Below are 22,050 nucleotides of genomic sequence, written 5' to 3'. Positions count from 1 at the left end.
TATGCAGAGTAGAAGTATGGAAATATACAGTTAAGGTACTTGTGACACTGTAAGAACATAAGAATGGCCCTACTGGGTAAGACCAAAGGTCCATCTAGCCCAGTATCCTGTCTTCCGACAGTGGCCAGTTCCAGGTGCACCAGAGGGAATGACTAGAACAGGTAATCATCAAGTGATCCATCCCCTGTCACTCATCCCCAGCTTCTGGCAAACAGAGGCTAGGTACACCATTCCTGGCCATCATGGCTAACAGCCATTGATGGACCTATCCTCCATGAATTTATCTGGTTCTTTTTTTGAACCCTGTTATAATCTTGGCCTTCACAACATCCTCTGGCAAGAAGTTCAACAAGATGACTGTGTGCTGAGTGAAGAAATACTTCCTTATTTGTTTTAAATCTGCTGCCTATTAATTTCATTTGGTGACCCCTAGTTCTTGTGTTATGAGAAGTAGTAAACAACACTTCCTTATCTACTTTCTCTACACCAGTTATGATTTTATAGACCTCAATCATAGCTCCCCTTAGCCATCTCTTTTCCAAGCTGAAAAGTCTCAGTTTTATTAATCTCTCCTCATACAGAAGCCGTTCCATACCCCTAATAATTTTTGTTGCCCTTTCCTGAACCTTTTCCAATTCCAATATATCTTTTTTTGAGATGGGATGACCACATCTGGACACAGCTTTTAAGATGTGGACATACCATGGATTTATATAGAGGCAACATAATATTTTATGTCCCATTATCTATCCCTTTCTTAATGATTCCAAACATTCTGTTCACCTTTTTGACTGCTGCTGCACATTGAGTGGATGTTTTCAGAGAACTATCCACAATGACTCCAAGATCTCTTTCTTGAGTGGTAACAACTAATTTAGACCCCATCATTTTATATGTATAGTTGGGATTATGCTTTCCAATGTGCATTACTTTGCATTTATCAACATTAAATTTCATCTGCCATTTTGTTGCCCAGTCACCCAGTTTTGTGAGATCCTTTTGTAGTTCTTCACAGTCTACCTGGGTCTTTACTATCCAAAGTAATTTTGTATCATCTGCAAATTTTGCCACATCACTCACTGTTTAACCCTTTTTCCAGATTATTTATGAATATTTTGAATAGGACTAGTCCCAGAACAGACCCCTGGAGGACACCACTATTTATCTCTCTCCATTCTGGAAACTGACCATTTATTCCTACCCCTTGTTTCCTATCTTTTAACCAGTTACCAATCCATGAGAGAACCTTCCTTCTTATCCCGTGGCAGCTTACTTTGCATAAGAGCCTTTGGTGAGGCTTGTCAAAGGCTTTCTGAAAATCTAAGTACACTGTATCCACTGGATCCCCCTTGTCCACATGCTTGTTGACTTCCTCAAAGCATTCTAGTAGACTGGTGAGACATGATTTCCCTTTATTAAAACCATGTTGACTCTTCCTGAACAAATTATGTTCATCTATATGCCTGACAATATTGTTCTTTATTATAGTTTCAATCAGTTTACCCAGTACTGAAGTCAGGCTTACAGGCCTGTAATTGCTGGGATCACCTCTGGAGCCCTTTTTAAAAATTAACATCACATTAGCTATCCTCCAGTCATCTGGTACAGAAGCTGATTTAAATGATAGGTTACAGACTACAGTTTGTAGTTCTGCAATTTCAGATTTGAGTTCCTTCAGAATTCTTGGGTGAATACCATCTGATCCTGGTGACTTATTGCTGTTTAATTTATCAATTTGTTCCAAAACCTCCTCTAATGATAACTCAATCTGGGACAGTTCCTCAGATCTGTCACCTAAAAAGAATGGCTCAGGTTTGGGAATCTCCCTCACATCCTTAGCCATGGAGACCAATACAAAAAATTAATTTAGTTTCTCCGCAATGACCTTATTGTCCTTGAGTGCTCCTTTAGCACCTCGCTCTTCCAGTGGCCCCACTGGTGGTTTAGCAGGCTTCCTGCTTCTGATGTACTTAACAAAAGAAAAATTGCTATTACTTTTTGAGTCTTTGGCTAACGTCATCAAATTCTTTTTTGGCCTTTCTAATTGTATTTTTACATTTTATTTGCCAGTGTTGAGGCACCTTTCTATTTTCCTCACTAGGATTTAATGTCCACTTTTTAAAGGATGCCTTTTTTGCTTCTCAGTGTTGTGATGGGTTGAGTCAAGAAACCCCCTTGGGACTACCATCTGATGTGCTGAGACTACCTCTGAGCCCGTTTTCCCTGCCAGCTTCGGACTTCAGTACCCTGTCTTGTTGAGCCAGACACGCTAGCCTGCTGCAAACACAGACCCAGGTCTGAACCATGTCCCCCAAAAGCTGCAAACGTAACTGAAAACAGCTTAAGAAGTGCTCCTGTCTCCAGCACCCAGATACCCAGCTCCCAGTGGGGTCCAAACCCCAAATAAATCCATTTTACTCTGTATAAAGCTATACAGGATAAACTCATAAATTGTCCGCCCTCTAGAATACTGATAGACAGATATGCGCAGCTGTTTGTGCCCTCCAGGTATTAATTACTTGCTCCGGGTTAATAAGGAAAAAGTGATTTTATTAAATATAAAAAGTAGGATTAAAGTGGTTCCAAGAAATAACAGACAAAACAAAGTAAATTACCGAGTAGAATAAAACAAAAACACGCAAGTCTAAGCCTAATACAGTAAGAAACTGATTACAGATGAAACCTCACCCTCAGAGATGTTCCAATAAGCTTTTGTCACAGACTAGACTCCTTTCTAGTCTGGGGCCAATCCTTTCCCCGGTACAGTCCTTGTTCCAGCTCAGGTGGTAGCTAGGGGATTTCTCATGACTGCAGCCTCCTTTGTTCTGTCCCACCCCCTTTTATAGCTTCGGCACAAGGCGGGAATCTTTTGTTTCTCTGGGTCCCCACCCTTCCTTCTAATGGAAAAACACCAGGTTTAAGATTGTTTCCAGTACCAGTGACATGGACTATAAGGTGGACAGAAAGCTGGCTAGTTTGTCGGGCTCAATGGGTAGTGATCAATGGCTCCTTGTCTAGTTGGCAGCTACTCTCAAGCGGAGTGCCCCAAGGGTTGGTCCTGGAGCCGGTTTTGTTCAATATCTTCATTAATTATCTGGAGGATGGCGTGGACTTCACTCTCAGCAAGTTTGCAAATGACACTAAACTGGGAGGAGTGGTAGATATGCTGGAGGGTAGGGATAGCATACAGAGGGACCTAGACAAATTAGAGGATTGGGCCAAAAGAAATCTGATGAGGTTCAACAAGGACAAGTGAGGGGTCCTGCACTTAGGACGGAAGAATCCCATGCACTGCTACAGACTAAGGACCGAATGGCTAGGCAGCAGTTCTGCAGAAAAGGACCTAGGGGTTACAGCGGACAAGAAGCTGGATATGAGTCAACAGTGTGCCCTTGTTGCCAAGAAGGCTAATGGCATTTTGGGCTGTATAAGTAGGGGTGTTGCCAACAGATTGAGGGATGTGATCATTCCCCTCTATTTGACATTGATGAGGCCTCATCTGGAGTACTGTGTCCAGTTTTGGGCCCCACACTACAAGAGGGATGTGGAAAAATTGGAAAGAGTCCAGCAAAGGGCAACAAAAATGATTAGGGGGCTGGAGAACATGATTTATGAGGAGAGACTGAGGGAACTGGGATTATTTAGTTTGCAGAAGAGAAGAATGAGGGGGGATTTGATAGCTGCTTTCAACTACCTGAAAGGGGGTTCCAAAATGGATGGATCTAGACTGTTCTCAGTGGTGGCAGATGAGAGAACAAGGAGTAATGATCTCAAGTTGCAGTGGGGGAGGTTTAGGTTGGATATTAGGAAAATAGGAGGGTGGTGAAGCACTGGAATGGATTACCTAGGGAGATGGTGGAATCTCCTTCCTTAGAGGTTTTTAAGGTCAGGCTTGAGAAAGCCCTGGCTGGGATTATTTAGTTGGGGATTGGTCCTGCTTTGAGCAGGGGGTTGGACTAGATGACCTCCTTGAGGTCCTTTCCAACCCTGATATTCTGTGATTCCTGCGAGACCCCAAGCCTTCATTCTTCCCAGCCTGACTCACAGGAGGGCTTGCAAGTAAACAGAGCCGTCTACAGTCAATTGTCCTGGTTAATGGGAGCCATCAGGATTCAAAACCACCATTAATGGCCCACACTTTGTAAAATTACAATAGGACCCCAATTATATTTCGTATTTCTAGTTTCAGATACAAGAATGATAGTTCATACAAATAGGATGAACACAGTCAGTAGATTATAAGCTTTGTAATGATACCTTACAAGAGACATTTTGCATGAAGCATATTACAGTTACATTATATTCACACTTATTAGCATATTTTCATAAAATCATATGGAGTGCAATGTCACAACTGCTTCTTTTACTTTGTTGTTTAGCATGGTGACTCTTTTTTGGTTCTCTTACTCTGTTTTTTAATTTGGGGTATACATTTAAGTTGAGCCTCTATTATGGTGTCTTTAAAAAGTTTCCACGCATCTTGCAGAGATTTCAATTTTCATCTGTCTTTCATGTTACTATAAAAATGAGGCATTGTTGAAGAGCGCTGAATTGGATTTGTTGCTTTACCAATTATTGTTTGAGTTAATTTTAGGAATTTACTCCATTTGTCATAAAACAGCCAATTGGTTCTAAGCAATTATCATTTAGAGATGTACATTTATATTAAGTTTTGGGAAATAGTTCTTCATTAAGGGCTTCATAAAATGTTGGTTTTGGTTGTGTTTTTTTTTTTTATTGCCCTTATGTCTCCTTTCCAGCTAAACACGTATCTTTTCTAAAAATGAAATTACTTTTGTCGCTGAATTAGAAAATAATCCTTCTAAAATTGCAAGATGGAAAGATACAATTTTTTTAGGTTTAATATGTGATGCATTAATTTTTGAGTAATATTTAAGTAGAACCTTAAGCAGTTTTTTTCACACAAAACTTACTAAATATTGCAGTCTTTTTTCCCTCCAAAGTGATGCTAAATGCAAATATAATGAACAGTAGAAAAGAAAACACTTGTTGTTAGACATTCAATTTCAGTGTAGTATTTCTGTAACTTGCAGTTTGCAGGCTTTTTTTAAAAGTTAATATCTTGACCTGTAGGATTGTTGTCTTTAATTTTTAAGAATAATAAATTAACAAGCATGTATTTTATTAATGTATCTGTGGTGTGGTTTTCATAAGAAATATTGTAAGCTTAAAATATTCTCATATCAATATATATTCCATGTGAATACATTTCTGTACCAGTCTGCAAAATTAGGTATTTTACTTGTGTTAGGGTTGGACAGAAAGGCAATTGGCCTTTTTGTTGTTGTTCTGTGTCTTATAAAATATAGTACATTTGAGTGCCAGACAAGTCTAGAATCGTTTTCCATTCTTTACTGTAACACGTCCTTATTTGTGCGTACAAACATGTATTTATACATCTATATATAGTGATTTTTCATTTTCTGTCCCTGACTCATAAGCAACTTTTAGCTGTTCCCTTATTTGTTGTGATCAACAAATGAGTTTTATTGATCTGTAGCAGTAGTCACTGCTGCTGTTAGGCAAAACAGACTGCAACAGAGTATATTGATTATTCAAGCCTGTCATCCACTTTCAGCAGCTGCCATTAATACCAATATAATGATATGATGAGAGATGTGCTAAGAGACTAGGGAATAGAATATCTATAAGACTGGTGAGGTCTTCAAAGGGATAGTATATGCAGTGAAAGGGGAGAATGATTTTTGGGATGGGGTTACAGTAGGAAATAATCGAGACTTTCACCTAGAACAGAAAGTCACTTAAACTTTTGGTGAAATACGTTACTGATTACAGATTTAATCTACATTATAAATAATTTACATATATTCTACTTTGTGAGCCAGAAATGGTCTAGTGGATTGAGCAAAGGACTGGGTACCAGGAACTTTCAAATTCCAATCCTAGTTGTGTTTCTTATTTGCTGTGTGGGTTTGGCCTAAATGCTTAATATCTGAGTCTGTTTCCCCAATCTGAAAATGAGAATACTACATATTGTCCTTTAAGTGATAGTCCATATGTGTATTCCTCTGGTTGTGCATGCTCTTCATGCACTGGAGACCAGAAAGTTCTTGCTGTCAGTCTGTTGGTCCATGCCTTAGCCCTTCTTCTGCTTGTATAAGGAACAGTGTGGACTGATTTCCCCTTCAGTTCCTTTCTGCTGACCATGGCCAGAAATGGATCCTCTTCTGTCTCCACAGAACTTGCTAGCTGCTTCTGCATCAAACTGTAAACATTTTAAATATTTTCTAGATAATGCACAGTTTTAGATTTTATAGTTTAGTCTAATTTTTTGTGGTTAGAGCTTTGGTGGTCTTCCTCTACCCTAACACCCACCCCCCAATCCGCTGTATGGGATGACTAGCATACCCAAGATCCCAGGGTTTACAAACTGCATTTCCTGTCCCTGGGCCTTTACAATCATTGGGCAATATCTCAGTCAAGCCCATGAGTATAGTCTTCAGAGATTCCTAATGGATCATGCTATGACCCCACAGTCTGACCCTGGCCTAAAATACCCCCCCCCTCCCCATACATTGTGCAGAGCCATCAAAAAGTGCTCCTCTGAGCACAGTGACATCTGGTTTGGGGCTGATAAGAGTAGTGCTAAGCACTACTCCAAACAGGGGCCTAAGGAAGCGATGAACCACTTTCACAAGAAAAGGATCTCTTCTCCAACATCCTCCGAGTCAGGTGAGAATCCGTGCCCTGGGATGGGAGTGCCAGGAGCTCACAAAGATTATGGTACCAGTCTCCCAGCCTGAAAAGCAAGACTGCCCTGACACCAGTGTTCATCTCAGATGCAGGACTGTCCCCAATTTCAGCAAGAGAGAAACAATGGATGACTCCTACGCAAGATCAACTCTGTCAGTGCCACAAAAAAAGTAGTCCTTTCCACTCCCTCGCAGCGGGGGATAGATACACCATTCCTGAGAATATTGACATCCTCTTGGACCCAGAATCCCCAATCCTGTCATCCCACACCATCGGTCCAGAGGGTTCCTGGAAGGGAAAGTCGTTCACTAGTACCTCTGCCAGCCAGGGCATAACAAGGCCCCCTACTGATGGACCTGCCCATGGAATTGGAAGCTGCCTCCTCTTCTGAAAGTCGGGTATTAGTGGGAGAACATCATCACTCCTGTAGAGACAAGGGATCAGTCCAGATAAAGGATCCAGAGTTTCTTGAGCACCATCATTATGTCATAGGAGAGATTATGCCCCTTGGGACCATGGGCATCCTACTCCATGGGGACCACCTCAATTTCCATTTGACCCCTTGCAGCTGGCCTTATTGGGGCCTGTGGGACTCATGCATGCAGTATTCCAAATCTGTAAGTCTGATTGGAAATCAAAACAGCCCCCTCTTCACAGAGAGGATCCTGAACCAATGAGCCAGTGGAGGAAGACAGAGAACCAGATTCGAGAGAACCACCAGCTCTCACAGGGTTATTATTGTCATCCCCAGATGAGGTGGTTGCACTGTGCTCCCCTTCATCACCTGATGACTACAGGCAATTTCAATACCTGCTAACAAGGAGCACAGACACACTTCACATCCCTCAGAGGGAAGTGAGGGACACTCCTCAAACTGTTGGAGATTCTCCAGTGCGTGGGGCCCAGAAAAATGACACTGACAATTAATGAGGCCATCTTAAAACGAGCAGCCGTGGTCTGGCAAACCCCAGCCACATATGCCCCATGCCAAAAAGAATGGAGAAGAAATATTTATGCCAGCTAAAGGAGCAGAATTTTTATTTACACACCCTGCTCTGAATTCATTAGTAATTCAAGTAATCGCTGAAAGAGGCAGACAACATCATGCTATATCCATCCATTTTGAAAAAGAAGTTAAACACTTAAACTATGGGATCAAAGTTTGTACAGTACTTCGACCAGCTTACAGTTCTCATAGCAATGTATCATCAGGAAGTAATGTAAAAGTATGCTTTTATTAATTATACTAAGTTTGCTGAATTCACTGACAAAGACCCACAGGAGGATAAGCTATAGTTCAGTGCACTCATCAAGGAGGGCAAATTGCTTACCAGATGGTCCCTGCAGGCCTCAGTTGGTGCAGCAGATTATGGGTACGCCTACACTGCACAAAACAACAACAAAAATCCACAACAGTGATTCTCAGAGCCTGGGTCAGCTGATTTGGGCTTGCACTACCAGGCTAAAAATAGCAGTGTAGACATACCAATCTCTTTCTTGAGTGGTAACAACTAATTTAGACCCCATCATTGTATATGTATAGTTAGGATTATGTTTTGCAACGTGCATTACTTTGCATTTATCAGCATTAAATTTTATCATTTATCAACATAAAATGGCAGATGAAATGAAGTTTAGTTCCCAGTCACCCAGTTTTGTGAGATCCTTTTGTAGCTCTTCGCAGTTTGCCTGGGACATAACTATCTTGAGTAGTTTCATCTGAAAATTTTGCCACCTCACCGTTTACCCCTTTTTCCAGATCATTTAGGAATATGTTAAATAGGACTGGGCCCAGTACAGATCCCTGGGAGACACCACTATTTACCTCTCTCCATTCTGAAAACTGACAATTTATTCCTACCCCTTGTTTCCTATCTTTGAACCAGTTACCAATCCATGAGAGAACCTTCCCTCTTATCCCATGACAGCTTATTTTGCTTAAGAGCCTTTGGTGAAGGGCTTTGTCAAAGGTTTTCTGAAGCTCTATATCCACTGTATCCCCCTTGTCCGCATGCTTGTTGACTTCCTCAAAGAATTCTAGTAGATTGGTTAGGCATTATTTCCCAACAAAGGATGCTCGTCTATGTGTCTGACAATTGTATTCTTTGCAATAATTTCAACCAGTTTGCCTGGTACTGAAGTGAGGCTTACTGGCCTGTAGTTGCCAGGGTCACCTCTGGAGCCCTTTTTAAAAATCGGCATTACATTAGCTATCCTCCAGTCATTTGGTACAGAAGCTGATTTAAATGATTGGTTACAGATGATAGTTAGTAGTCCTGCAATTTCACATTTGAGTTCCTTCAGAACTCTTGGGTGAATACCATCAGGTTCTGGATACTTATTACTGTTTAGTTTATCAATTTGTTCAAAAACCTCCTCTAATGACACTTTAATCTGGGACAGTTCCTCAGATCTGTCACTCAAAAAGAATGGCTCAGGTTTGGGAATCTCCCTCACATCCTCAACAGTAAAGACCAATGCAAAGAATTCATTTAGTTTCTTTGCAATGGCCATATCGTCTTTGAGTGCTCCTTTAGCATCTCGATCATCCAGTGTCCCCACTGGTGGTTTAGCAGGCTTTTTGCTTCTGATATATTTAAAAAAAAATTGCTTATACTTTTGGAGTCTTTGGCTAGCTGTTCTTCAAATTCTTTTTTTGGTCTTCCTAATTATATTTTTACACTTCATTTGCCAGAGTTTATGCGCCTTTCTGTTTTCCTCACTAGGATTTAACTTTGACTTTTTAAAGGATGCCTTTTTGCCTCTCACTGCTTCTTTTACTTTGTTGTTTAACCACGGTGGCTCTATTTTGGTTATCTTACTATGTTTTTTAAATTGGGGTGTACCTTTTAGTTGGGACTCAATGGTCAAGTTCAAAGACTCTCTACCCAGAAGGCAAGACAAGTGTTCTCGGCCATCTTGGAAGAGGGCAAGACAGTGGCCAGGGTGCCTCTCTAAGTGGCACTGGATGTGGCTGATTCAGCAGCATGGTCGATAGCATTGGCTGTTACCATGCGGTGCAGTTTGTGGCTGCTGTCCTCAGGGCTTTTGAACGAGGCTCAGTTCTCCATCCAGGACTGCTCCTTCAAGGGCAACACCTTGTTTTCACAGCAGACAGACACCAGGCTGCATGGGCTGAAGGACTCAAGGGCTCCCTGCGCTCCCGTGGGCTCTACATGCCTCAGGTCTGAAGGATGCATTTCTAGCCACTGTCCAAACACTATCCCTAAGCTGTTCCATACACCTAATTTTTGTTGCCCATTTTCTGTCTTCTTATCTATCCCTTTCTAAATGATTCCCAACATTCTGTTCACTTTTATGTCTGCTGCTGCACATCAAGTGGTTGTTTTCAGAGAACTATCCACAATGACTCCAAGATCTCTTTTTTGAGTGGTAACAGCTAATTTAGACTCCATCATTTTATATGTATAGTTGGATTATATTTTTCAATGTGCATTACTTTGCATTTATCAACACTGAATTTAATTTACCATTTTGTTGCCCAGTCACCCAGTTTTGTGAGATCCCTTTGTAGCTCTTCACAGTCGGCTTTGGACATAACTATCTTGAGTAGCTTTGTTTCAGCTGCAAATTTTACAACTTTGCTGTTTGCCCCTTTGTCCAGATCATTTATGAATACGTTGAATAGGACTGGTCCCAGTACAGACCTCTGGGGGACTATCCCTCTCCATTCTGAAAACTGACCATTTATCTTACCCTTTGTTTCCTATCTTTTAACTAGTTGTTGATCCATGAGAGGATCTTCCTTCTTATCCCATGACAGCTTACTTTACTTAAGAGCCTTTGATGAGGAACCTTGTCAAAAGCTCTAAGTACACTATATCCACTGGATCACCATTGTCAACATGCTTCTTAACCCCCTCAAAGAATTCTAGTAGATTGGTGAGGCATGATTTCCCTTTACAAAAACCATGTTGACTCTTCCCCAACAAATCATGTTCATCTGTGTGTCTGACAATTCTGTTCTTTATTATAGTTTCAACCAGTTTGCCCAGTACTGAAGTTAGGCTTACTGGCCTGTAATTGCTGGGATCACCTCTGGAGCCCTTTTTAAAAAATTTTCATCACATTAGGTATACTGCAGTCATCTGGTATAGAAGCTGAGTTAAATGAAGGTTACGTATCACAGTTTGCAGTTCTGCAGTTTCAGATTTGAGTTCCTTCAGAACTCTTGGGTAAATATCATCTGGTCCTGGTGACTTCTTATTAGTTTATCAATTTGTTACAAAACCCTCTCTAATGACACCTCAGTCTAAGACAGTTCCTCAGATTTGGCTCAGGTGTTGAAATCTCCCTTGCATCCTCAGACATGAAGATGAATGCAAAGAATTCATTTAGTTTCTCCGCAATGGCCTTATTGTCCTTTAGCATCTTGATCGTCCATCAGGCCCCACCGGTTGTTTAGCAGGCGTCCTGCTTCTGATGTACTTAAAAAAAATGTTTGCTGTTACTTTTTGAGTCTTTGGCTATCTGTTCTTCAAATTATTTTTTGGCCTTCCTAATCATATTGTTAAATTTCACTTGCCAGAGTTCATGCTCCTTTCTGTTTTCCTCAATAGGAATTAACTTACTCTTTTTAAAGGATGCTTTTTGTCTCTCACTTCCTCTTTTACTTTGCTGTTTAGCTACAGTGGAACTTTTTTGGTTCTCTGTTTTTTATTTCGGGTATACATTTAAGTTGAGCCTCTATTACAGGCAAGGTTGTGCAGTCGGCAAAAACAAAAAAAACAAAAAACAACAAAAAAAGAGAAAAATAATAATTTAAATATTGTACCTGTAGTGCGAGCGATTCTGCCCGCCATTACACTCAATATAATTTTGACTACACAAATTTTCGCTTTACGCGCTGACAGCGGAACGTAACCCCAGCGTAAGATGAGACTCCCCTGTATGATGTCTTTAAAATGTTTCCATGCAGCTTGCAGGGATTTCATTTTTGGCACTATATCTTTTAATTTCTGTTTAACTTCCTCATTTTTGTGTAGTCCCCCTTTCTGAAATTAAATGCTACCGTGATGGTCTGCTGTGCTGTTTTCCCCACCACAAGGATGTTAAATTTAATTATATTATGGTCACTATTACCAAGGGGTTCAGCCATAGTCATCTCTTTGACCGGATCCGGTGCTCCTCTTAGTACTAAATCAAGAATTGCCTCTCTTAAGGGTTCCAGGACTAGCTGCTCCAAGAAACAATCATTTAAGCAGTCTTTTAAGGTATCTCTGCATTCCATCCTGAGGTGACATGGATTCAAATCCCCCATTTTTATTGATTTTTTTTTATTTTTATAGACTCTCTAATCTCCCTGAGCATTTCACAGTCTCTAGCACCATCCTGGTCAGGTGGTCGATAGTATATCCCTACTGCTATATTCTTATTATTTAAGCATGGAATTACTATCCATAGAGATACTATGGTACAGTTTGTTTCATTTAAGATTTTTACTTCACGTGATTCTATGCTTTCTTTCACATATAGTGCCACTCCCCCACCAGCACAACCTGTTCTGTCCTGCCGATATATTTTGTACCCGGTATTACTGTGTCCCATTGATTATCCTCATTCCACCAGGTTTCTATGGTGCTTATTATATTAATATCCTCATTTAATATGAGGCACTTTAGTTCACCCATCTTATATACAAACACTAGAAGTCTAAATAATAAGCACTTTAAAAAATTGACACTTTTTAGCTGTCTGCCATTACATGATGTAATTGAATGGGACGTTTTTTCATTTGATTGTTTCTCATCAGAGCCTACCGGTGTTTTATGTTCCATCCTCATCAGATCCTCCCCTAAGGGATGTCTCTGTCTGAACTGCATGTTCCTCCACACCTGTGGGTGTTCCTCCAGCCCATAGTTTAAAAACTGCTTTATTACCTTTTTAATTTTAAGTGCCAGCAGTCTGGTTCCATTTTGGTTTAGGTGAAGCCCATCCTTCCTGTATAGGCTCCTCTTTTCCCAAAAGTTTCCCAAGTTCCTAATAAATGGAAACCACTCCTCCCTACACCATCATCTTATCTACGCATTGAGACCCTGCAGTTCTGCCTGTCTGTCTGGCCCTGCATTTGGAACTGGAAGCATTTCAGAGAATGCTACCATGGAGGTCGTGGACTTCAGTCTCTTACCTAGCAGTATAAGATCGTATGTTTTTCTAACAGCTGTGCTATAGCTCAGTCAGAGTGAATGTGCTTGATGCAGAAATTGCTGCATGAGTGTCTCTGGCCTGTGCTAGGCAGGAAGTCAGACTAGATGATCATAATAGTGCCTTCACACCTTAAAAATATATGAATCTGTAACTATATGGCAGCCGTTGCTACCAGCATGGGTGAGATTTTCACACAGTGGATCTAAAATGAATATGGGGGTGACTGATGCTCCCAATCCCACAGATGTCAGGAGTTGGACTAATTCTCCCTCCTTTTCTTGTGAATATGGCATCAGCTTCACCAAAGGAGGAGGCTGGATTTTCAGAGACCTACAGGTACTTGCACAAGGCCCGGGAATTGTCTCATGCAGTGGCTGTGCAAGATACCATGGCTGTGTTTAGGTCTGGAAATCAGGGTAGCCAGGTGGGCCTAGGAAATGTTAGGATGCCCTGGATCTATGTACTGAAAGGGTGAGAAACTGGTGACAGCCTGCAGCAGCAGTGGTCTTAAATCCTCACTTCTTTTCACTGCTACCAGGACAGGTTGCTTTTAGATCTTAGGTTCAATAAAGTTATAGAAACTTAGCCAAAAAAGATAATTCCTGTCCTCACTGGTGCCTATTATTTGCATTGCTTGTTATTTAAAAAATAAATGCATAAATAACTAACTGTTTGCAGTATTAGTCAACCAAATTGACAATTATTTGACTTACTGATTTACATATTTGAGGAAGCAGTGAGAGAAATTTGCATTAATCTGCTTAGCTTCCATGATGGCACAGTATCCTAAACCTGAGACATTTTAAATAAACTATTAGACTGAAAAGAAACATGCATTTGTTTTTAAAACAACACCCTATAATACTGTTTTACATTTGCACAGGTACTTTTACATTTTTTTAAATCACCTAAACACGTGTATCTTTTATTTTAAGCTTATTCTCAGCCAGTGGATAACCATATCAGTCCAGCTACCTACTTGGCACAATCTTTGCCACCATCATCACCAGGAAGATATTCCCCAATTCCCAAGGGAATGGTTGGAGATGATGAGATAACCAGGTAAGGAGTGATTAATCCAAGTTTAACTGATGAGTTCAGGTTAGTTAATCAGGAAAGTTAACATTTTATGTGTAAACGATCAAAATGTCAGTGTGTGATATTTTAAGAAATAAATGTAAATCTAAAAATATTTTTAATACTAGTGAATATTTCCATAAGACCTATCAATTGTTTTACTGATTTATTCTAGTTGTGTTCAGTAATACTGCTATGGTTGTGTCCATACTGATTGCATTCAGCCTAAAGTATACAAGGTCCCCCTCTCCAAAACTGGATTATATATTGTGCCCACTTAGTATGTGGTTTCCACTGTGGAATTAAGATGGCACTGCTTTTAGTGTACCATTCACGCTGCTGCATTGCCAAGTCACGTAGTGAGCTGACTGAATTTCTCACTATCTTGGCATTGGAAACGCAGAGATTGATTATGTTGAATTTGCATGTAGATGATGAATTTTCTGAAGCAGCTCAAGTTTTCATGGCCACCCTGATGACTATGGGCTTATCCCAGATAGGTACTGGCTCAACTCAGACAGCTGGCCACACTTAAGATTTGGGTTTTGGGTTGGAACTGGAGGCTCAGTGGTTGGTTTGCTGGTTGATTGTATTACCATAGCACCTGGGCACTGGATAAACAGAACAAAAAGACAGTCACTGTCCCTAGAAAGCTTACATTTGTCATAAAGTGATCATTCCCTCCTGTGGTTTGAGGTTGGGGTTCATCTCTCCTGTCAGGGTGAGGGAGCTGTTCTAATGGTCTACTCTCAAAGATTAATGGGCCCAAAAAGGTTCCAGAGGGCTCTGAGGGTAAATTTTGTTCCACCAGCAGCATTTTTCAAATGCGGCCACTATGGCCGCAAGCAGCTGTCAGGGGCTTTTCTTGCAGCCACAGCCTCCTAGAGAGGGGAAGTTGTGGCCCCGCCTGGGGTCGCCTGAAGGGGTTGGGCCCTGCTCCCCTCTGGAGCCACAGACACCAGAGGAGCAGACAGCCAGTGTGAGTTCCCCACCTTCCCGGGGGTTGTGGGGCTCAGGCTTCTGGCTTCAGTCCTGTGCGGGGTGAACGGCAGGCTCCAGGGTTTCAAGCACAGCAGCAGACTCTGGGCTCACCACCATCCTGATCACCCCCCGAGCCTGCTGCTTCCCTACCAACCTCCCCATCCACGGCTTAATTTGTCACCCAGCTTGACAGGGCTTAGTAAGTCTACTGTGAAAAGTGATATTTGTATGTTTGTTAATATCACTTTTCACCTCCCAGCTAGCTAGCAAGTATGCTGCAGGGAAAAGTGATGTTAACAAACATACAAATATCACTTTTCACAGCAGCAGACTTACCAGCTAGCAAGGATTAAAAAAAAAGCAACCAAAAAAGCAAAAGAGAGAACAACAAAAGACAAGAACATGCAAAGCACCTTATTTGTGTTTCTATTCTGTTTAGGTCCAGTAAAGAATAGAAACAACTGTACATTATTTTTATTATTGAGTCTGGGGGGAAAAACCCTGACTGAAGCTATCAGTATGATTTGAGCATGTATATGTGCATATTTGTTTTTCCTAAAGTTAGTTAAGTATGTTAGGAAAAATTGTCATAGCAGCCACATTCAAGAGTTGGTGGCTGCATTCTGAAGCCACCAAAAGATTTGTTGTGAGAACCCCTAACAGACCCAATCCCTCAATACTTTGGTAGAACGTTATCATACTTTTCTATCCTGCAGCTTTGAAGAAGTGGCCTGTAGATGCCCTCTGTGCCAACATCATTTTCACAGGTCACTCTAGTGTACAGATGATGTGCAACAAATGAGGGAAGAGGGCTAGTACAGTGGTGGTGGAAATGTTGTGCAGAGGCTGAACAGCTGCATCATAAATATTTTTAACTTCTATGTTGTGGCTGTGCAGAAGGCAAAGAAAAAGTTATTTTTTCTCCAACACAGAAGCCACAAAAGCTCAGGCAGCAGATTTGTTTCAGGTGGCAGGGACTGATAAATCCTGACTGTCTCAACTCAGTCTGAGTCCTTCCCACTTGTAATTCTACAAACAAAATGGATCAGATTAAGAGCAGGAGGTCTGCTTCTATGGTGGGAGAGGAAGGGCTTGAGAGAACAAGATCCTCATGTTCAGTAAAAGAGTTTCACTGATATTTGCTGATGTATTGTTGGTGTTGAGAGACCTTCGTCCCACACCCTGTGCTTTGAATCCAACCTTCTTGGCTGATGAAGGTTAGTGGGGATGTACTGGGTCCCTTGCTTGTGGAGACTGGCAACTCTTGCTTTAAAAGGGGTTGGCTTCTTATTGCTTTGAAGGATGCATTAGTGTGGTATTTGCTTGAGAAGTCATTGTTTGATGGTAACAATCAAGCTAATTATCAACCTGTATCACATCTTCCCTTGGGTAAGATTGTGGAGAAGATTGTAGCAAGACAACTCTCACAGTATCCACGTGCCCTGGATCTCGTTGACTCTTGTCAATGGGGATATACACCTGGCTGTAGCCCAGAGACTGTGCTGGTTGAAGATCAGATGTCCATGCTGGTGATATAAAATGTATCAGCTGCCTTCAATACTGTTGAGCCCAAAGTTTTGCTGTCTCACTTGTGGACTCTGGCAGAAGTGGATGGGGCTGCTCTTTGATGGCTTCGTTCTTTTATTTCTGAGAGATCTCAGTGAGTAGTTATGGGCAATTGCTCCTCCTCCAAAAGTCCCCAGTTGTGGTGTCCTGGTAGTTGCCATTATGCCTCCTGTTCAATGTATATGTGAGACCATTAGGAGGGTTAGTAAGAAGGCATGGAGTGCAATGTTTTCAGTATGCTGATTAGAGCCAACGATATGTCTCTATCTTGTCCAACTTGGATGATGTAGTTCAGCACATTAAGCAGTGTCTAGCTGAAACTGGTGTGTGGGTGAGCGTGAAGTGGTTGAGGCTCAACCCAGACAAGACTGAAGTGATGGTGAGTTGGGGGAAGTAACTAGAAGAGTTGGCAGAGGTAATAATAGTCTCTTTGACTGAAGGAGTGTGTCTGCTGTTAATTACTAAGGTTTTCAATTTAGGGGTGATATTAGACCCCCATCTGCTGTTTTTACAGGCATGTAACCAGTCAAGTTTTTACCATCTGGCAAGAAGATAAGTCCCTTCCTTTTGGGTGAAGACCTTGCCACTGTTCATGCATTTGTTACCACACGTTGGAGTTGTTGCAATGTGCTGTACATGGAGCTACACATTGAAACTAGTTGGAGACCTAAGCTGGTGGAGAACGCAGCAACTTGCCTACTGACTGCAGATTGCGCCATTGACCTCTGGATGGAGTTTAAGGGGTTGGTTATGATCTGTAAAGGCCTAAATTGTCTGGGACTGGACTACTGATGCCCTGCCCCACTCTAACTCAATCCTCCTGATTATAACATATGGAGATATGCCTATCTCATAGAACTGGAAGGGACCCTGAAAGTTCATTGAGTCCAGCCCCCTGCCTTCACTAGCAGGACCAAGTAATGATTTTTGCCCCAGATCCCTAAGTAGCCCTTTCAAGGATTGAACTCACAACCCTGGGTTTACCAGGCCAGTGCTCAAACCACTGAGCTATCCCTCCCCCTCTAGTATAAATCTGCTAGAATTCTTTGAGGGGGTCAACAAGCATGTGGGTAAGGGGGATCCAGTGGATATAGTGTACTTAGATTTTCAGAAAGCCTCTCACAAGGTCTCTCACCAAAGGCTCTTAAGCAAAGTAAGCTGTCATGGGATAAGAGGGAAGGTCCTCTCATTCATAGATTGGTAACTGGTGAAAAGATAGGAAACAAAGGGTAGGAATAAATGGTCAGTTTTCAGAACGGAGAGCGGTAGATAGTGGTGTTACCCAGAGGTCTGTACTGGGCCCAGTCCTATTCAAAGTATTCATAAATGATCTGGAAAAAGGGGTAAACAGTGAGGTGGCAAAATGTACAGATAATACAAAACTACTGGAGATAGTTATGTCCTAGGCAGACTGTGAAGAGCTACAAAAGGATCTCTCAAAACTGGGTGACTGAGCAACAAAATGGCAGATGACGTTCAATGTTGATAAATGCAAAGTAATGCACATTGGAAAACATAATCCCAACTATACATATAAAATGATGGGGTCTAAATTAGCTGTTACCACTCAAGAAAGAGATCTTGGAGTCATTGTGGATAGTTCTCTGAAAATATCCACTCAGTGTGCAGCGGCAGCCAAAAAAGCAAACAGAATGTTGAGAATCATTAAGAAAAGGATAGATAATAAGACAGAAAATATCATATTGCCGCTATATAAATCCCTGGTACACTCACATCTTGAATACTGTGTGCAGCTGTGGTTGTCCCATCTCAAAAAAGAGAATTGGAAAAGATTCAGAAAAGGGTAACAAAAATGATTAGGGGTATGGAACAGTTTCCGTATGAGAAGAGATTAATAAGACTGGGACTTTTCAGCTTGGAAAAGAGACAACTAAGGGGAGTATGATAGAGGTCTATAAAATCATGTGTGGTGTGGAGAAAGTAAATAAGGATGTGTTATTTACTCCTTTTCATAACACAAAAACTAGGGGTCACCCCCAATTAAATTAATAAGCAGCAGGTTTAAAACAAACAAAAGGAAGTTTTTTTTCACACAACGTACAGTCAGTCTGGGGAACTCTTTGCCAGGGGATGTTGTGAAGGCCAAGGCTATAATGGGGTCCAAACAAGAACTAGATTAGTTCATGGAGGTATTAGCCAGGATAGGCAGGGATGGTGTCCCTAGCCTCTATTTACCAGAAGCTGGGAATGGCCGACGGGGTGATGATCACTTGATGATTACCTGTTCTGTTCATTCCTCTGAAGCACCTGGCATTGGCCTCTGTTGGAAGACAGGATACTGGGCTAGATGGACCTTTGGTCTGACCCAATATGGCCACTCTTATGTTCTTAAAAAGAAGGGATCTTGCTTCCTCCTTGTTTTCAATTTGGTGACCTTCCAGGCACACTGCAAAAAACGTCTGTGTAGTAGTGTTTGGAGAAGGCTTAGGGTGTGCTTCCTCGATAATGAAGGCGTTGGAAGGAGCTTTTATAGGTAGCTGGCTGAGCTTCTACTGAATTAATCATTTAATGCTGCTGATACTTAAATTGTATTAATGTGTGTGAGGGCACTTAGAGCCTTAGGTCTATTTGCACTTTTAAAAATAGAAATAAATATATACGGTAATTAAGGATCATTCATTGCTGACTGTAGAAGTCCTTGACCTCAGGATTAGTAATTTGCTCACACAAAAATTACTCTGAAGTGAGACTTAGTATACGTGGTCTTAGGCTAGGTGGAATTTTTACACATTGACTTACAAAATGATTTGTTTATTTCTTTATTGAAATTTAAAAAAAATAAATGAGGGACACTTATTAAAAAAATTAAGTTTATCCACTTCCAAATTGAAGAATTCAGAAATATTTTTTTGTCTTCCTCCTTTATGGCAGATTTCTATTAGAGACCTTGTAACTGGATTTTGACTCCTTTTTGTTAAAGGAAAAAAGTTCCCTTTCTACTGCAACAGATTATAGACATTTATCCACAGATTTGTTCTATTAGTTTAAACCAGGGTGAGATATAGACATTTCCCTGCCTGCATATGAATTCCATATATCTACTTCTAACTGATTTAATAATAAAAACACTCACAATTTTATACCATTTCTGGACAGTTTAATCACCTTTAGTTTCTGTAGTTCCAAACTTTTTAAAGAAACAGGCACAATCCACTTGACATTTAGCAGTTTCCGTAAATGAGTTAAAAGTTGCTTCAGATACCTCAGTTATAATTTTTACGATCACATTTTCCTACTGACTACACATAAAGTGCTAGACTAGTACTATACAGCATTAGTATAGCAAATGTTAAACAGATTAATTACTGACTGGCAGATCTCAAAATTAGTTGTCAGTGGAGAATCATCAAATGAAGGGGTTTCTATTGAGGTTTGCTGTAATAATTTGGAAATTAATAGAACAGGTTTTTCAGGGCTTGGTTCATTCAGTGTGATCTGGATACCTTGGTGAGATGGATCCATTCAAACAAAATGCACTTTGATACAGCCAAATGCAAGGTCATAGATATAGGAACAAAGAATGTAGACCAGGGGTCGGCAACCCTTTCAGAAGTGCTGTGCCGAGTCTTCATTTATTCATTCTGATTTAAGGTTTTGCATGCCAATAATACATTTTATTGGTTTTAGAAGGTCTCCTTCTAGAAGTCTATAATATATAACTAAACTATTGTTGTATGTAAAGTTAATAAAGTTTCAAAATGTTTAAGAAGCTTCATTTAAAATTAAATTAAAATACAGAGCCCTCCGGACCGGTAGCCAGGATCTGGGCAGTGTGAGTGCCACTGAAAATCAGCTCACGTGCCGCCTTCGGCACCTGTGCCATAGGTTGCCTACCCCTGATGTAGACCATACTACAGATTGAGGGACTATATCCTGAGTTCTCAGTGTGATATGGTGACAAAACTGATTAATGTGATTTATGGATGTATAAACAGAGGAGTTAGGGCAGGAGCGGGCAAACTTTTTGGCCTGAGGGACGCATCGGGTTTCAGAAATTTGTATGGACGGCCGGTTAGGGGAGGCTGTGTCTCCGCAAACAGAAGGTGTGGCCTGGCCTCTGCACCCCTCCCACTGCTCCCCCCCCCGCTTCTCGCCCCCTGACAGCCCCCCCAGGACTCCTGCCCTATCCACCCCCCCCGTTCCCTGATGGCCCCCCCAGGACCCCTGCCCCATCCATCCCCCTGCTCCCTGTCCCTGACCACCCCCAGAACCTCCACCCCTGACTGCCCCCACTGTCCCATCCAACCCCCTTCCTGACTGTCCCCCAGGACCTCTGCATTCATTCAACCCCCATTCCCGCCTCTGACCGCCCTGACCCTTCTCCACACCCCCGCCCCCTGACCACCACTCCAAACTCGCCTGCCCTCTATCCAACCCCCCCCGTGCTCCCTGTCCCCTGACTGTCCCTGGAACCCCTGTGGGGGCTTGGAACCAGAGTGGACCAGCAGCCCTATCAGCTCCCCACTCCCCTAAGTTCCCTGTGCAGCAGCCGCCCAGCACAGCTCAGCTGTCCCTCCCCCCAGTGCCCTGTGCTGCTCCTGCCCTCTGCCTTGGAACTGCTCCTGGGAGCCTCCTGCTTGCTGTGCAGGGGAGAGGAGGGAAAGGGAATCTAATATCAGGGTGTCCTCCCCCCGGCTCCTGCCCCCTGCTTACTTCATTTCCATAGAGCAAGGCGGGGATGACATGAAGGGCTCAGGACAAGGGGAGCTTGCTAGCAGCAGCTGCTGTTTCAAATTGTTGATCTGTTTAAAAAGGCAATGTACTTAGAGTGGGGTCAGCGTACTTAAAGGGGCAGTGCGCACACACACACACACGTGCACACACACACCCCTACCTCTGTCTGCCATGCTGTCTCCCCAACCTCTGTTTGTGCTGCCTTGTAGAGTGTAAGGCTACATTAACAACCATGTGTTAACCCTTGAGGGCTCAACTGAGAGCTTGTTCGTCATTTAGTAGTAAGGCATTCCCTGGGAAATATCCCACCCTCTTCACTTCACCACCACAACCCCAAGCTTCACAATCATCATCAGGGCCGATGAGAGGGCGGGGAAGCCGGTACAAATTACCCGGGCCCGGCTTCCCTGGCTCTGTTTAGCTGGTCCACCTTTGCTGGGGGCCCGAAAATTTTTTTTCACCTGGTCCCGAACCTGCTCTCGGCAGCCCTGATCATTATTGCTGTGTACAGTATTAAATTGTTTGTTTAAAACTTATACTGTGTATGTATATGTATATATGTGTGTGTGTATATGTAGATATATATAATCTTTTGTCAGGTGAAAAAAATTTCCCTGGAACCTAACCCCCCCCTCCCCCAATTTACATCAGTTCTTATGGGGAAATTGGATTTGCTTAATTTTGTTTTGTTAAAGTCACAATTTTCAGGAACATAAATACAACGTTAAGCAAGGAGTTACTGTATGTTGTTGTAGGGAGTAGTTTGTAGCTTGTGCTATTGTATTCTACATACATGTATGCTATGGATCATAAACATTTATATGGCCT

The 22,050-nt window shown here is 41.8% G+C and overlaps 1 protein-coding gene across 14 annotated transcripts in view; it reads left to right on the top strand.

The window, feature by feature from the left end:
- The window catches only part of DLG1 (discs large MAGUK scaffold protein 1), a 344,209-nt gene that overhangs the window by 224,794 nt on the left and 97,365 nt on the right, over positions 1–22,050 (top strand). For all 14 annotated transcript variants that reach the window (XM_039489073.1, XM_039489067.1, XM_039489063.1 and 11 more), the window contains one exon: positions 13,839–13,965. In XM_039489073.1, coding sequence (XP_039345007.1) covers positions 13,839–13,965 — 127 coding nt within the window. The remainder of the gene's footprint in view (positions 1–13,838; positions 13,966–22,050) is intronic.

This window comes from Mauremys reevesii, linkage group 9 (assembly GCF_016161935.1).
Source record: "Mauremys reevesii isolate NIE-2019 linkage group 9, ASM1616193v1, whole genome shotgun sequence".
NCBI classification, from domain to species: domain Eukaryota; kingdom Metazoa; phylum Chordata; order Testudines; family Geoemydidae; genus Mauremys; species Mauremys reevesii.
Note: the sequence above shows the minus strand (reverse complement) of the source record. Positions and strands in the feature narration are given on the sequence as shown.